At 36.4% G+C, this 18,727-nt stretch overlaps 1 protein-coding gene across 3 annotated transcripts in view; it reads left to right on the plus strand.

Moving 5' to 3' along the window:
• The window catches only part of KHDRBS3 (KH RNA binding domain containing, signal transduction associated 3), a 201,299-nt gene that overhangs the window by 68,008 nt on the left and 114,564 nt on the right, over positions 1–18,727 (plus strand). For all 3 annotated transcript variants that reach the window (XR_013396975.1, XM_028852934.2, XM_028852937.2), the window contains exon 2: positions 439–557. Coding sequence is in view for 2 of the 3 variants with exons in the window: in XM_028852934.2 (XP_028708767.1) it covers positions 439–557 (119 nt within the window). In the remaining variant the exon portion in view is untranslated. The remainder of the gene's footprint in view (positions 1–438; positions 558–18,727) is intronic.

The following is an 18,727-nucleotide window of genomic DNA, read 5'->3' on the forward strand; positions in this document are numbered from 1 at the left end:
GGTGTTTAATGCCATCACAGAATCAGTTCTTAGTTGTAGAAGCCTTGAAAAGCCAGGCAAGATTGATAAATAGGGATGTTTCAGCGCTTTGCATCACTGAACTGTGAATACTTATGGCTTTTCTTCTTTATTTGATCAGCCTTATCTAGGGATCCAGAAGACCCGAAGTAACGTATTTTTGTGTTTGTTATCTGGTCTATTGTTCTCCTCTGTTGGTATGAGCAGTTGAGATTTGACTTTGTGGAGCCATCATACAGCATCTATTCCATTTATGAAGAATCACTGATAAAACAGGAAATGTACTTGAAAACAGTTGCCACAATTTAATAGTCCATACTTCAGTAGTAGTTGATTTCATGCCACAAGAGAGCTAACCAGAACACCCAACCCCTGCATTTCAGAGTAATACACTTCATGGTTATCTTTTTGCCTCCACAGAAATAGAAAAGTTTCAAAAAGGAGAAGGCAAGGATGAAGAAAAGTACATCGATGTGGTGATTAATAAGAACATGAAGCTGGGACAGAAAGTGTTAATTCCTGTAAAACAGTTCCCTAAGGTAAGACAGTGAGGTCTACACTGCTGATATTTTAACCTGAATCAAAGGGGAGCAGGTGTTTAATTTGTATCCCGTTTGGTGTTTTTAGAGATGTGTTTCCTCTTAGCATCCCCCTACACACACTTTTAAAGTTAATTAAACACTTAGTAAATTTAGTCATTCTATCTTTTCCCTTTAACTTTAGTGTGAGTTACAGAGTCCTGAAAATCTATCCTTTTGAGTCAAACTAGCAGTGTGACTTTGGCAAACCTGGTCAGCTTTTTTCCACTTCAGTTTCCGCATTTGTAATATGAGGTTGGATGATTTAAAATTAAATGAGATAATCTGTGTTAAATGCTTGGTACATAAAGGTCCCACAATATCATTGTTTATATTTTATTTAAATCCTATTTTTCCTTTGTTTTTCTTCTGAATGTTCATGTACCTGATTCTTGCATGCTGTTGTGTATATTAGGAGTTCATTTCTTCTTATTGATGAATAATAATCTGTTACCTGAATATATCATTGTTGTTTATCTGTATGTCCAGGCACTTTTAATTTTTCGGTTATTATAAATTAAATTGCTGTGAACACTTTTATACACGTGGTTTCTTTTTTTTTTTTTTTTTTCTTTTTTTTTTTAACGTTGTATTTTGTTTTAAGTTCCGGGATACATGTGTAGGACTTGCAGGTTTGTTACATAGGGAAATGTGTGCCATGATGGTTTGCCCCATCTCCTGGGTATTAAGCCCCACATGCATTAGCTGTTATTCCTGTTGCTCTCCCTCCCCCCACTCCCACGACAGGCCCCAGTGTGTGTTGTTCCCCTCCTTGTGTCCATGTGTTCTCATTGTTTAGCTCCCACTTATAAGTGAGAATATGTGGTGTTTGCTTTTCTGTTCCTGTGTTAGTTTTCTGAGGATAATGGCTTTCAGCTCCATCCATGTCCCTGCAAAGGACATGATCTCGTTCCTCTTTAGGGCTGCATAGTATTCCATAGTGTATATGTACCACATTTTCTTTATCCAGCCTGTCCTTGATAGGGATTTGGGTTGATTCCATGTCTTTGCTATTTGTACAAGTTGTTTCATAACCAGATATGTTTGTAACTCTTTATTAAATACCCAGTACTGAAAATTGTTGTATATTTAGTATTATAAGAAATTATCATACTTTTTTCCAAAACACTTATACTTTGTAACATTTCTACAAACAATGTATGCAGGTTGTGGTTGTGGCCGCCTCATACCCCCATCAGTATTTGGTGCTGTCAGCCTTTTTTATTTTAGCTATTTTGATGGTATATTGGTATCTTCCTGTGGTATGAAGTTGCATTTCCCTTATGATTGATGATTTTGTGCAATTTTTCATATCCTTACTGGCTATTCGTGTATTTGAATCTTGAAATCTTTGCCAACTTCAAGAAAATGTTAGAGTTCTTTATAAGTTATAAAGATACTCTTCTGTATTTTCTCTAAAAGTGTTATTGTAGCTTTTACTTTTAGGTCTATGATGTATCTCAAATGCATTTTTGTATATGGTATGAGAGAGAGGCTCAAGTTCATCTTTTTTCCCATATGGTTATCTAGTTTTTCTTGCACTATTTGTTGAAAGATGTTTCTCTCCACTGATTCTTTTGGTGCCTTTGATGAGAAAATCAGGTGAGCATATAAATGGGGGTATATTTCTAAGCTTTCAGTTCACTTCTTTTAATGTATTTATGGATCCTTATGCCAGTACCACACTGTCTTGATTACTATAGGTTTTTACATAGTGAGACATGAGTTTAGGTAATATAGTTCCTTCGCCTTTGTCCTTCTTTTTCAGGATTACTTAGATATTTTAGATCCTTTACAATTACATATAAATTTAAGAATTTCTTTGTTAATTACTACAAAGCCATCTGCTGGGATTAGAATTGCAATTGCATTGCATCTGTTGAGCAATTTGTGGGAGATTTGACATCTTAACGATATTGAGTCTTCCATTTAATTTCTATCAACAGCATTTTGTACTTTTTAAGGTAGGAGTTTTGTATATCTTTTGTTAAACTTATTCCTAAATATTTTGTGTTTTTTTTGACACTATCGTAAATTGAGTATTTTTAAATTTCTATTTTCCAGTTTTTTTCTAATATAAAATTTTGTATACTAACCATGACTTCTGCTACCTTGCTAAATTTAAATTCACTTTTTCTAGTAAGTTGTTTTGTAGATTTCTTAGGATTTGTCATACACATCATTATATCGCTTAAACAGTTTACTTCTCCCTTTCCAGTTTTTATGCATCTTATTATTTTACTTGCATTATTTTGGCTAATATCTCCAGTATAATGCTGAAGGCAAATGAGCAGAGTAGAAATTATTCCTGTTTCTAATCAAGGAGGAAAACATGCAGTTATTTTAGCATTAAGAGCAATATTAGTTACAAGGTTTTTTTGGTAGATTTCATTTGTTGGGTAGAGGAAGTTCCCTTCTACTTCAGTTTTACTCAGAGTTCTGATCCTCAGTGGGTGGTAAATTTTTTTCAATGCTCTTTCTACATCTATTGAAATAAACACAAGGTGTTTCTCTACACTGTTTATATGGTAGATTTTAATGATCGATTTTGAAAACTAAAACCTTCTTTGTATTCTTGGGTTAAACCCTACTTAATAGTGATACATTATCTGTTTTATATAGTGCTGGATTCAGTTGCATCTTATGTTAATGAGTGATACTGACCTATACCTTTTTTTTTTGAGACAGAGTCTCGCTCTGTTGCCCAGGCTGTAGTGCAGTCACGCAATCTTGACTTACTGCAACCTCCACCTCCTCGGTTCAAGTGATTCTCATGCCCCAGTCTCCCGAGTAGCTGGGATTACAGGCATGCACCACCACGCCTGTCTAACATTTGTATTTTTGGTAGAGATGAGGTTTCTCCATGTTGACCAGGCTGGCCTCATGTGATTTGCCTGTCTCTACCTCCCAAAGTGCTGGGATTACAGGCAGGAGCCAGCACTCCCAGCCTGACCTGTACATTTTTTAGAGTAATAGTTTTGTCAGATTTTAGTGTTAGTCTTATGCTGGTTTCATAAAATGACTGGATAAGTGTTTCTTTCCATTTTCTCAGAGAACATATATCAGATTAGTGTTACTTATTCGTAAATATTTGATAGAAGTCACCAGTGAAGCAATCTGGGCCTGGAGTTTGATGATGAATTCAATATCTTTGATATGACACTAGACAGATTTCCTATGACATCTTTTGTGAAAAATTTGTTTTTAAAAGGACTTGTACATTTTATCATAATATTTCAGTTACTACTTCAATCATTTTTCTGATCCTTTCTCCTCTCATTCTTTTGAGATTTCTGTTACACATATGTTCAGCCTTTTGTCACTCTCACAAAGGTTTCTGTGGCTCTGTTTTTTTTTTTCCCTGTCCTTCAGATTTTATAACTTTTACTGGTGTATCTTAAATTCATGATTCATTTCTGTCTTCATTTTGCTGTTAACCCACCAAGTAATTTTTTTATATCAGGAATCGTAATCATCTGTTTCAGAATTTATGTTGGAATCATATACACATGTATGTGTGTAAAAATATTTTTTTCTCTGTTGGAATTTTCTATTTTTTAATTCATTGCAAGTATTATTTTCCTCTGTCACTGAGTATGGTTAAATAGGTCCTTGAACATCTCTGTCTACTAATTTCTGAGTCTTCTAAATCTTGGCCATCTTAGATTTATTTTGCACTGGGAGTCTTTTATCTTGATGAAGAGTCATATTGCTTCAGTCCTCTGCATCTTGAGTAATTTTGGATTGTATGCTGGCTATTGTGAATGTACGTTGTAGAAACCTTGGATTCTGTTTCTTTCTTTGGAAGAATGTTGATATTTTTGTTTTAGCAGCTAATTAACTTGGTTGGATTTAGGGTATAAACTGTGTGTCTATTGGGCAGGAGTTCAAGTCTTAGTTTGCCTTTTTGTGTTTAATTTCTGTCATATGATTCAGGGGCCAGCCAGAGATTTTGGAAGATTTTATACATAGTATTTGGTGATCTGCAACTCTGATTGTCTTTTCTAGTATTCCTCCCTCACTTTTCAGCGCTATAGTTTTCTCAATCTCTGCCACTAAGGCCAAAAGCTCTAAAATGAGTAAATTCACCCCAGGGTATTTCCTTTGCTGAAGTCATAGCTTTCTTTCAGAATCCGCCTGTTTTCGATCAGTCTTCAGCGCTTCAGATAGTTAACTTTTATATTTTGCTGTGAGTTTAGGAGTTTACAGTTGATATTTATAGGTGGGCAGCCTGTTAGGAATGTACTCAGCCATACCTGCAGAACTCGGGGGAATATATGTGTCTTGTAAACAGAAAATTACATTATGAACATTTCATAGACAGGCTTATTACTCAAACATGACTGGTGGAAATCTTTGTATATTGATTCTTTATGCTCCATATGGCCTGTATACTTAATATGCAATAGATACAAAGATGACCAGATTATAGACCCTGTCTTTAAGTAGTTCATAGTCTAGTTGATGATGATTAACCTGAAACTAATACTTTGTTGTCTCCAAGTTTGTAAATGAAATAAAATAAAGTGCAGTCATGTGCTGCATAGTGATTTCAGTCAATGATGGACTGCATATATGATGGTGGTCCCATAAGATTATAGTACTGTATTTTTGCTGTATCTTTTCGATGTTTAGAAATACAAATATTTACCATTGTGTGACAGTTGCTTATAGTACTTAGTACAGTAGCGTGAGGAACAGGTTTGTAGCCTAGGAACAATATGCTATACCATATAGCCTAGGTATACAGTAAGATATGCCATCTAGGTTTGTGTAAGTATACTCTTTGATGTTTGCACAATGAGGAAATCATCTGACAATGCATTTCTCAGAACGTGTTCACATCATTATTGACTCATAACATCAATAAAGTATATGAAATAAAATCTCAAATATTGTTTTTCACTGTCGGCTTTGAGGTAATGAAAGAAAAATTATAATTTCTGTGTTTGAGATTAGAGTCTATTTCAAGTACTTAACAATGTCTGAAGTAGACCATTTAGAAGTCTACTGCTTTCAGGATACTGAAAAACAGTATTTCTGCTTAGCATAATGGAGCATACAAGTTTAAAGCCAGCCCTGTTTCAAGCTAATGTAGCACTGCAATCAATCCTAAGAAGTTTTCATGCTTGTGTCAGTTAATAGAATGAACTGGAGGAAACGAACAGGATATACCCCTCTGTAATAGCTGTGAGTAGAGAACAGTGTAGTGTGGAATTAATGCTGATGGTACACTTCCAGCTTATGGGGCAAGAGAGAACTACTGTTTGTGAAACTCCATCTGATAAAGTGATTTCTATTAATTGAATAATATCTATTCCCTTAATGAACCATTTTCAACACTCTTTCAATGACACAGCATTGGACACATGAATCATTTAGTGTTCAGACCTTAATGTATATTCACTCTCTTGAGTTATGTATCTGAGCATGTAAAGGGTGAAATTCTAAATGCTGTTTTATGAATTTTTTGGAAATTTTTTTAAGAAGCTATGGAAATTGTTCTCCATGGGTTTTTTGCAGATAAACCTTAACCTCTGGTGCTGATCAGTGCCAGCTTGGAACATGGTGGATGCAGCTGGAAACCATCATTCTTAGCAAACTATCACAAGAACAGAAAACCAAACACCGCATGTTCTCACTCATAGGTGGGAACTGAACAATGAGATCACTTGGACTTGGGAAGGGGAACATCACACACCGGGACCTATCATGGGGAGGGGGGAGGGGGGAGGGGGAAGGGGGGAGGGATTGCATTGGGAGTGATACCTGATGTAAATGACGAGTTGATGGGTGCTGACGAGTTGATGGGTGCAGCACAGCAACATGGCACAAGTATACATATGTAACAAACCTGCACGTTATGCACATGTACCCTAGAACTTAAAGTATAATAATAATTTAAAAATAAATAAATAAATAAAAATAAAAATAAATGCCAAATCAACATTGGAACAAGGTACCCTGTCTTTGAGGACCTACAGATACATTACGGTTTAGGGTTTACATTTATTTTTTTTCCACTGGTTCATCCGACAGTGGATCCGGCTCTGTCTATACCTAGCATTTATTGAGGGTCTTCTCTGAGCCAGACATTGTTCTGGGAAAATAGAAGTGATTAAGTCATGGTCTTTGGGCTCAAAAAACTGCCAGTTTTTTGGTGAATGCAGATGAATAAGTTAATATTAATAAAACAGGGGGCACTGAAAAGACAGAGAGGAGGGTCCTGGTGATAGGCTCAGAGAAGGCTGCTCTAAGGAGGTTGTCACTAACGAGGCTGGCTGGCTGGGGTCAGAAGTGAGACAGTGAAATTGAAGGGTGGCGACTGAGGAGCACTATATTGAAGCACAGAAGGCATTTGGGAAATTCCAAGCCAATTTATTTGACTAGACAGATTTTTATAGAAGACATAAATTAAGTGGTAAGGGAGCAGAATGTGGATGGCTTTGGCCAAAGGTCCTGTGAAGTTAAAGTAGAGAATGACATTTGAACTGTTGTGGACGATGAGGCTCCTCCAGGTGCTTAATGATGGCAGACTATTTCAGGAGAGGGAATGCCACATGCATAGTCATGCTGGGGTGAAAGAATGCTTATGGACCATTTTAAAAAGTGAGTTGGAATATGACATTAAATACATTATATCTCTATGCATAATGCTGTGTTTTAAGTGTCTATGCTATATTATTAAGTGAAAAAAGAAAAGTCAAGATACAGAAAATACAGGATCCAAGTTGGAGAATTATTTGAAAAAGCGAACCAGAATCTTAATAGCAGTTATTTTCTGGAGGATAGGTTTTTGTGATATTTTTCTACTTTACATGTTTCTGTACGTGAATGTTTTAATAACTTAGTGTAACCTTTATTAAGATAAAAAAGATTTCAATTTTTTGGGGAAAAATGTGCCTGAGATTTTTACTCAGGAGGTATTTTTGTACTGTGATTGTGATTTTCGAGGTTTAGTGTGCTATGTTATGTCTATAAGTTTAAATTAGGTTTATTAAATTTATTAATTTGATAATTGTTCTTTTAGCCTCTAAGCATTCAAATCTGTATACATACTATTTGCAGTAACTTTGTCTTAACCAGCAAAAGTTTCTAACGTTAAAAGTTTTTCTATAATCTGAATGTTGGGAATGTGATGTATTTGTTCTCCTCATATAAATGGTTAAGTTAAGGATCTTTGAGATATAAAACATGTCTGTTCCTGAAGTTTCAGGGAAACTGCCTTTTTTGAAGTGGGCTTGCATTTTTTCCTTGTACTATAGTATGTCATAGACAATTTAAAACCCCTTAAATTACCACTTGGTAGAAGCCTGTTCCATGGAAATCATCATGGATTTACAGATTTCCTAGGATAGTAAATATTTTACAGTCATAGACATGTTAAATGTTGCCATTTTTGTTGCTCCTGATTGATTTTCAGAGACATAATATTTTTCAGATAATTTGTGTGAAAATGATTTTTGATGTTCATTTGATAATTTACCTCTAGAAATAAAGTGATAATGTACATGTATGCTAGTTTTTTGTATCCACAGTGCCAAAACTAATCTGGTTGTCTTAGACCATTGCGCTGCTATAGCAAAATACTGAGACTGGGTCATTTATAAAGAACAGAAATTTATTTCTTACATTTCTGGAGGCTGGGAAATCTAAGATCAAGCCACTTGCATTTGGTGTGTGGTGGGGGCCCTCTTGCTGCCTCCTAGCACCGTAGAAGGCAGAAGAGCAAAAAGAACCTCAGCTAATTACCTTAGCCCTTTTAAAAGGCTTGAATCCATTCATGGGGGCAGAGTCCTCATGACTTCAGCACTTCCCAAAAGGCTCTACCTCTTAATTACCCGCAAAGGGGCCATTTTCAACATGAATTGGAGGGGAAACATTCAAACCATAGCAGCTGGCTAGTTGGGATTTTGAATCTTGTTGACGTCAAGGCAGCCTGATATTAAAAATAATCACGTAAGGATACATTTATTTACTGTGAGTCACTCCTGGTATTCATTAAATCTTGGGCCTATGATAAAGTAGAAAGGCCACTATGGATTATATAAATGTAGAGAAACTGATTGGCCCATAATGGCCATTGTTTTATGATGGATGGTTCCCTTCTACTTTCTCATTTTGTCAACCCACGTCTTGTAGTGGGAACTGGAAGGAAAAGAACCGGTAAGCGGCAGCAGGAAGAGTAGATCTTCAGAAGCTACGTTTGTCCTGTTCTCACAGGCTCTGGACTTGGGTCTTGCGACACAGCCCCTGTCTGTGAGAATTGGGAAGTTATTTAGGTTGGTATTTACAAATATGACAGCATTTCAGACATATTGTGGAGGGAATTTAAATCTTAACGTTTGCTCTCCTTACAGTGCTTGATTATTGAGGCAGAAAGCAACACTTGAACTTAAATTTGATAAGTGAAATCCAAAAACAGCCAGGCATATACTGAGGGGTTCCTGAAATAATGTAGTGATATTGTTTGGGGGCATATTATTATCATTGGTGTTATTTTCCTGAGCCAATGAATAATTAAAAATTTGATTATAATCCTTATATATAAGCCCCTGAAATTTTTATTACATTTAAAAGACTAGAAACAGTCTATTACATGTTATTACATGTACGTTGGTCACAAAGCAGTAAATTTAGAAATTAAAGTGTGTGATGAATTTTGTTATATTTAACTCTTTAATTACGTCTCTGCTTACTTTGAGGTACATCATAGAAGATACATCTCTATGCCTATTGCTGAGCCAAAAAGTAAAAATATTGTTAGTGCTTTAGCAATGTACTGCTGGGCTTATGTATCTTGGATATTACTATACTGATTATTTTGGCTCTGGGCTCCATAAGGATCACCAAATTGTACCAACTTGAACATTGCGTGACTGTACTGGTACTGGAGATAGGAAATGTGAACAGAACATAATCCCTCTTTTCTAGGATGCAGTCTTTTGGAGGAAAATGGCAAAAATTCATGCCGTAGACTGAACTATAAATTTCCATTAAAAGAAATAATATGTAATTACATGAAAAATGGACACATAATACAAAGGCAGACTGAGAATCATGATTATAGAGAAAGAAATCAGGCTTATGAGCTTTCTGGCACTGGGTGTGTCACCTGTCTCTGTTCCCGACTGTTAGACCAAATGGCCACAGGACACTTCCACTTGGATATCCCACAGACATCTTAGAGATTTGCCATGTCCATATCTCAACTTCATACCTCCTCTTCTTGGCCAACCTTGACTTTTTCCTGTGTTCTTTACTTGAGTAAATGACAGACAGCACATGTATTTGAGTGCCCATTACAGATACCAGAACATAATTTTTGCCTACACACTTCTCCCTCATTGACCTGCTTGCCTCCATCCTTCAGATACCATTCATTTACTTTCTAAATGAATTACCATCTATCTCTCTTTACATTTCATTTCACTCCTTAATTAGAACACTGTTACCCCTTACCCTATCTATTGCAATAGATTATTTGCTGTATCAGTTTCTTGCCTTTGATTTTAAATCTTCCAATTAATTCTCCCACTTGCAGCCTGACTTTTGCAGTCTGGGATTTTCTGGATTAACGATTTCATGTTTATGGGCTTCATAGCTTGTCCTCCACACACTTCCTCCTGGAATATCCAACCTTGAGCAAATGCAGATAGCAAGTGTGTAAGATAGCTTATTTCAGATTGTATATTACTTGTGTGTGCCTGTGGGTGTATGTCTATGTTTATTTTGCTCATATTATATTCTGGAAAAGTCGCTTGTACACTTCATTGATCTTTAGCATTACTAACATCTAAATAAATTGGGCTGTTTATCATTTAGAAATAGATATTAGGTTAAAATTACAGTCAATGGAGCAACACCAAATAATCTCAACCACTACTAATAATACCTAGTGATCTATAGTTGGAAAATTAATATATTTAAGTAATAGTATTTATAACTGTAATATATTGTAATATCTGCAACAACAACAAAAAATCAATAAAAACCTTATTGAATAGTGCCATTCAATCTGGAGGAAAATAAGCTTTAACTCCACAAGTATTTATTGAGAAACCATTATATAGGAAAAATGATTAATTAAATGTGGGGTCCTACTTACTCTCCAGTAATTCATAATCTAATAGGGGAAATGATAAATTTTACTAAATAATACAGGATAAAGATTGATTTAATATTATAAAAGTAGAGGCACAGCATGGAATTTAAAGAAGTGATGGAGAGTTATTTCTAGAGAAATAATTATGGATGAAATTAAATTTAGTCTTTAAGAATAAATTCAGGACATTAACAGACATGAGGAAGAAGGGTAGAATAACTGTCGGGCTAGAATGACTTCATTATGGGAAATAGTGGATCATAACATTTGTTTAAATCATAAGGAATATATTCTGGAATGCCTTCAGTGCTTTACTTGGGCATGGAATTGTATATATCTAGATGGGAACCCTGAAATATTTGTGATATTGAAATAAACAAACACCTAAACACAAGTTTGGAATGACTTACTCTTAGGACGTTAAAATGCCCATGTAAAAAGTGATTGTTATTTTCAGGGGTGATTATCAGAATCTTGAAAATGATTTTGCAATGCTAAGCTCGACTCAGCAACTATGCTAAGAAACAAGGGTTTTGTTTCTGAGGAGGCTACTCCATTTCATGTGAATGCCATGGTCCGAAGTCCATTGTTAGGTTTACTATTGTTTAGAGTTTGGCATTTACTACACTGATATAATTCAAATGAGATCAGAATCCTGAATACCAAGAATGGTAATTTATTTAAGTAATCATTATGTTAGTGGTCAAGATTAAACTTAAAATGTCCCATTGAGCTAATAAAGGTATTGATCTGTTCTTTCATTTCAAGAGAATAAAGGGAAAATAAACCTTGTTTGTTCTCCCTTTGTATTTTTGTCCTTGGGCAGAAAACAGGTAAGTGTAGATTACAAACTAAAGATGTTCTTTGACAGTTTTTGTTCTCCCCAGTAAAGTATAGAAAGCGAGTCCTTGGGTGGTGTTCTCCAAAGAGGGGTGCATGCTTTCTAATACAATTAGGTGCTGGGAAAATACAGTAGAACTTCTATTTACGTGTAGACTTCTGTTTATGTGTGTGTACACACATGGAATGGTTTTCTGTGTGCGAGACATTATTCTAAGCACTTTACTATTAACTTATTTAATCTTTATAATGTGGGATAGACATTATTATTTCCTGTTAACATATGAAAAACATGGAAGAACGCAGAAGAGAAGTTGAGTAACTTGCTAAAAGTTACTACGTAGCAGGTACTTGAATCCTAGAAGTCTGACTCCAGAGCGTATGCTCTTCAGAAATTAAACTTTATTAATATTTAGTGCAGGGATTAATACAGTACCCTTACATGACTCATCTAAGTCGAGTTATATGCACTTTGAGACAGTATCCTGAAGTGAAAGGGGGTATTCCACAATGGATCTCACAAGGATATTAGTATTAGATAAACAATATAAATGTATTTTGCTAGATGAGGGTCTGAAGTAGAATGTAAAAAGGAGGATATAAAGAATTTTCTAAAAAAAAATTTAGAGACAGTATAAGATACAGACAGTTCTCGACTTACATAGGTTCAACTTAGGATTTTTTCACTTTATGATGATGTGAAAACAAAACACCATTTAGTAATTCATTTGCTTCGAGTGTACTGGGGCATACAGCTATTCATATGTGCCTGGTTGCAGGTTTATGGGTTATATTAGCTAGTTTTAATTAAACATGTCCTCCAGTGGGCAAATATTACTGCAAAAGACACTGTTAATTAAAGGTTGTTGATAAATACAATCTAAATTAGTGAGAAAACCACAGAGCTGATACTTCTTTTGTGCCTAGTACAACTCAGCCTTATAAAAAAATTAAAAACAATTATGATCCAGTTGGATATGACAAGAACAGTCTTCTCAATCGGAACTATTTCTCTATGTATAGTAGTGTTAATGATGAATCTCTTGGCCTAGGTAAGTATTGCAGTATTAACCAGTGATAGGACAAGCATATGATTTTTAGATAGATAAATATGTGTGTGTATACACACACGGTACCCACTGAAGGAGCAAAGGTGTAAATGTGGGTGGGGATAATTCTTACATTGCCTAACTTAACTTTACTGTGGAATATTTGAGGTAATAACCTATAGGTAGTGTTTACATTTGCTGTCACCATGGGATGTACTGATGGACCTGCTTTCTGGCCTTCTTCCTTTCTCACAGTTTCTTAGCTGTTAAACTGATTTGCGATATATACCAATCCTCAGCTTACAGTGGGGTTTTTGCCCAATAAGCCCCTTGTAGGTTAAAAATATTATAAGTCAAAAATATATTTGACACACCTAAGCTACTGAACATCAAAGCTTAGCCTAGCCTGCCTTAAATATGCTGGGAACACTCAACATTAGCCTATAGTTGGGCAAAATCATTTAACACAAAGCCTATTTTATAATAAAGTCTTGGATATCTCATGTAATTTATCAAATACTGAACTGAAATTGAAAAACCAGAATGGTTGTATGGATACTGGAAATAAAGTTTCCTACTGCACGTGTTTTGTTTTCATACTATCATAAAGTCAAAAAAATCCTAAGTTGAACCATTGTAAGTCGAGAACTGTCTGTATCTTGTACTGTATCCAAACTGTTTTTTAAAAAATTCTTTATATCCTCCTTTTTACTTTCTACTTTAGACCCACCTCTAGAGAAATAAATTTACATTGTTTATCTAATACTAATATCCTTTATTTTACAGTTCTTCTCGGGTGTCTTTTTAAACGTTTTTAAATAAACACTTAGAACTTAAGCTCAATTACAAGTCCTTGTTGGCCAGTTAGACCCCATATACCAAACATGTGCTTCCTTTCGTTTCTGCCTGTGTAGTATATTCTAGGTTTTGTTTTAATTAACGTCTTGGGTAGTGATTAATACTTTTTGGGCATTAATTTCAGTTGGCATTTGTCATTCACTTCTGTATGCATGAAATATCTCTTGCCTGTCATAAGTTAGTGCTGTTCTAGACAGTCATTGAGGTACAAAGGTGAGTAAGACAGGGTTTCTGCGCTCAGAGAAATCACCACCTTGCTTCCCAACTTAGGAAAAAGAAGGTGGCAGGCAGGTAGCTCGCCAGGCCTTAGAAAAGACCGTAATGTTTGAGGGTATTAAAATTTGACTTTTTGATCAGTGATGCTTTGTCATTTTTATCAGTGGTGTAGTGTACATATTGTGCTCTGCCCCCATGACCACACATGCAAGCTTTCAGGCCCTGCGTGGTGCCCTTCCTGGAGTTTGTCTGACTCTGCATCTCGCTTACCTGATTGCATGCAGCAGAACTGACACAATGCCAGTTCCAAGCCTGAGCTTTAAGAAAGACTTCTAGCTTCTGCTTTTCTCATCTTGGAAATCAGACACCATGGACAAACCTATCATGCTGAGGCTACCATGGTAAGCGGAAGCTTAAGATACTTAGGTGAAGAGTCAGGCAAACCAGCAGGAATCGAGGTCTCCCCTGACAGCCACCACTAACTCATGAGCCTGCCTGCCCCCAACAGTGCCGAAGCTGATGAATTGTGAGCAAATAAATAAGACAGTTATTTTTCAAGATCATTCAATTTGGAAGTAGTTTCTTATGTAGTAGTGGATAACCAAGATAGCCTTAAAGTGGAACTTTTCTGTCCCTAATATTCTCATTGCCAAGTCAGTTAAGGTTGTGTGAAAATCGTGTAGTTTATACCTGTTACTTGCAAATAGGGACTCATAATTTCTGTAGAATATAGTTTGTTCTGAAAAAAGTTTTGATGTCTTTAATTGAATATAACATTATGGTCTTTATGGGATAGAATAGTTATTATATATTTGTATGTGTGTTAGGCCAAGAAGTTTAACTCAATTGCAAAATACTGCATTAGAAATTTTCTTTTTTTATCCTATGGGTCACTTAATTTTGCAGAATGTGACTTTTCTTTTTAAATACGAGAAGGTATCCGAGTCCATTTGTGCTGCTGCCATAAAATACTTGAGACTGGGGAATGTATAAAGCACATAAATTTATGTTCTCACAGTTCTGGAGGCTGGGAAGTTCAAGGTCAAGGCACTGGCAGGTTTACTGTGTGGCGAGGGCATGGTCTCTGCTTCTAAGATGGTGCCTTCAACACCGATTCCTCCTGAAGATTAGGCTTTTGTTCAGGAGAAGGATATAGGATAGGTGGGTCTGGGCGGATTTCACCAATCCCTTATCCCCCACTGGCTCCCCAGAGGAAGTGGTTTCTTTATTCTCTTTGACTTTCTCTGTGAGTGCCTGGGGGCTAGGAGGGATTTTTTGCAGAAAAAGCTTTTAAGAAGGTTTCAACTTTTCTAATTGGGTGGTTTCCAGGGCTTCATACTCTCATGTTAGCCCACCCCACATGAGCAAATGCTTGAGTTTTATTCCTCCCTGTAGATGCCTGGACAGAGATACCTACAGGGAGAAATAATTTTTGCCCAGGGACTTCAGTGTTAATTTGCTTTCTGTCCAGGTTTTTTTTTTTTTTTTTTTTTTTTAATTGTTTAAAGGGTGGATATGACGTTCCTTCCAACTCTGTACGTCTGAACTGAATGTGCAGTTCTTGGAGCGCAGCAGTTTTGAGAAGCTGAAAAAAATCCCGAATGGCTAAAATTAAAAGCAGAAATGTGTTGAGGCTAGAGAGGTGAGCCAGAGCTTGCTCCGGGAGGGCTTTTCACAGCAGTAGCAAAACATTGGCACTCAGGTTCGCAGGACAGTCACATCGTTGTATTTTAAGCAGAGATGTAATATGGGCAACTTGTGTTTTAAAAAGACCTTTCTGTTGATTGAAGGAAATGGAAGTGGATACAGAGAAAAGACTGCAGTGGTCCAGGGAGAGGAGATGAGGGCCTAGACTAGGGTGGTTGTGGTAGGACTGAAGAAAATGGACAAGTTTAAGAGATGTTTCGGAGGTAAAATCATTAACATATAACTAATTAGATCATTAAGATGTATTAAACGCCCTCTCTATTCATGTTGGAGAGATAAAGCAGTGAACACACAGGCCTAGTCAGTGCCTTCATGCAGTAGGTGGCAGGCTTCAGGCCTGAGTTGCTGCAAAGACGGTGGCTCCATTTGCTGGGCTAAGGGACTCTGGAAGAAGAGCATGTTTGAAGCTTTGGTGGCGGAGTTTCCAAATTCAGTGTTGAGTGTTGTGTTAGAGGTCAGTAAAATAGCCCTTTATTATACTAATCAACTTTTTGGTGAGCACTCAGTTACGGGAAACCTTTTAATGGGGACCATGACATGACAGCTTAACTGTAATTGCTCCCCACGGAACAGTGTCATGTCACAAATATAGTTTAGATCAATTAAAGCCAGTTCAGAAAGGCATTAGGTCTTTGCCAGTGAATAATATAATTAATGTAGCTTATACATCATGCAGTGAAACTCAAATATAGTTACTATATGTTGTTATACCATCTTCATAATCACTCAAAAACCAACTCAGGGTATGTGACTTTTCCTGATTAGTGGAAACAAGCAGTTCAGCTAATCTTTAATGGAGAAAATAATGGGACTTTGGATGGTTTGTGTTTAAAAATGTAACATTTGTGTGTCTGTGAGAGATACAATAATTGACATCCAGAGAAAAATTATTAGGAATTATAATTTGCAAATTAGTAAAATGATAATTTCCATGTAAGTGAACAAATAAAATTATTAATAAATGAATATTTATTAATATTAATGAATATGTATTAATGGACAAATTAGATTATTTATACAAATGAATGTTAAAATGTATTTTCTTATTTCTTACTGTCTTGCAGATATAGTTTTAAAATAAAAAGCAAATCAGGACATGGATAAGGAGAGACTATTTGAAAAGGTGATTGCAAGAGCACAGAAAGAGACTATGGGCAATAGGGAGAGGGGTTATTAAAAAGGGAGAAAGACCTGACCGTGAAAACTGTAAGTTACATCTCAGGAATCAGGCAGAAAAGGGCTTTCCTTTCTTGGGTGAAGTGCTTGAGGCCAGAACAGTGTGGGGCAGTGGGATGAATGGGTGGCGGTGGCAGGATGGGACGGTGATCAGACAACACTACCCCTTTGGCTTTTTTTCCGAAAGGTCCTTCAGGTAGAGCTTGTCTGCTGGTTCAGACTGAAGATGGGTCAAAGTTCAGGGGTCTGAAGAAAGGAGAGAAGTGGAAGCAAAGTTTAACTCAGGATATGTCTTTTTCTGATTGATCAGTGGAAACAAACAGTTCAGCTAATTTTTGAGGGGCAAAATAATGGAAATGTTGAGGGTTTGTGTCTGTTCTTGCTGTAGGTAAATAAAGGATCATCTGTGAGTCTTATCTAAGTCATGTGGGTAAGAGTGGTCCTTTGCAACAAGCACTTTCCAGAAACACAAAAGGGTGGGAAGATTTCTTAATCATCACTGTTTTTAGGTGCACAGGGCTGCTCAGGTAAAATTCAACATTGTCACAGCGCTTAGCACTTTATCTGATATTTTAATCTTCATAATAACCCTGAAATGTAGTGACTTTTATAAGCCACACCTGGAAATTATGAAACTGAAGGCTAGAAATGCTAAGCAACCACTGTGTTCACATTGCTGATAAGATGGGGGCACTGTGTGGTGACACCCCTTCAGAACCCATAGCAAGTGGACATCAGGAGGTGTTATGGGACTAATGGCAAATAAGAGAACTGTGCTGCTTTCATTGTTTATTGTTTGTGTCATCCAGAAAGTCCAAAATACATACTCAGTCCATCTGTTGGTGAGGCCTTTTCTTGTTGCGAGTACTGTGACTAGCTTGAAGGATTTTTTCTTAAAAAAACAAGAAGCAACAACAAATAAAACCTACCTTAGGGTATCATATGGAATGCATGGAGGAATTGAACTTGCAAATGGAGAAGATAGTAATAAGGACTTTAAGCCTAGGAAATTGTCTGTGGCTTTTCCCTCTAGCAGTATTTCTTACCCGGGCCACAACTGACATTTTAAACAGGACACTTCTGTGAAGGGCGGGACCATCTATTTCTGATGTCCGACATTATAGGCCTTTGCCCGTAAGTCCCAGTAGTGACCCTAGCCATTGTGACAACCGAATAAACATGCTAAATATTTCCACATGTCCCACAGGAAGGTGATGCAACATCTGCAGTTTGAGAACCTGACGGAGCAACCAAGCACATTACCACTATTGTGACTCAGCTCTCAGGACGTTCAGTAGCCACATAATTAGTTCTAAATTTCAGAATCTCTTGACTTCCGGTCAAAGACCAATTCTGTGGCTGATCTGGGTGGCCTGGGCCAGGTCATGCCATTTTCAGTGTGGTGGCTCCCTTGGTAGCCTTGTCCCACTTGCCATAGGTTCTGAAGGGGCGGCAGTTCCAGAGAAGGTGGGTCTTGTTCAGATAAAATTGTATATATCCACAACAGTTAAATTCATCTATTTATTACTTACTAATTTGGCATCAAGTATACACAATCTGCTGGCTGCTCTCGTGGGTGATTTTCATATACTTTCTTATTTAATTCATGCAACCTGCACCCGCAGTAGGTAGTATGATCTGTGTTTTGTGGATGAAAAGTCTGAGATTCGGGAGGGTTAATTTGACTGGGGAGATTGAACTAATTTGACAGGGAGATAATGGTTGAACCAACCGAGTTAAGAGGAAAAAGAAGGGAAAATAAAAGTGTTTCTGGTTGTCACAGTATTCATTTATATGCTTTTTGTGAACAAAACACTAACAGAAGTGGAAAAAATAAACCCCTAAAGGTATATAAAAGTCATATAAAATGCTTTTTCTTTTTGCCTAGAATGCTGTCAAGTGACCTTTAATCAATCATATCTCTCTGTGGACTTCAGATTCTTCCATATAAAATTAGATGTTTGGATTGATTTCTAAAGCCTCTTAATTTTTATCACTTGGGAACTATTTGACCACTTAAGATGCAAGATAATTATGACTATCTGACTATCAAAATTTATTTTTGCTCCCTTTTTGAAACCTCTTAAAATAAATATAAATGAAATAAAAAGGCATAAATTTATGAAGATCAAAAGAATGGGAGAGTGAGACAATAGGCAAATGATGTCTATAAAATTTTG

Source organism: Macaca mulatta, chromosome 8 (genome assembly GCF_049350105.2).
Source record: "Macaca mulatta isolate MMU2019108-1 chromosome 8, T2T-MMU8v2.0, whole genome shotgun sequence".
Lineage (NCBI taxonomy): Eukaryota > Metazoa > Chordata > Mammalia > Primates > Cercopithecidae > Macaca > Macaca mulatta.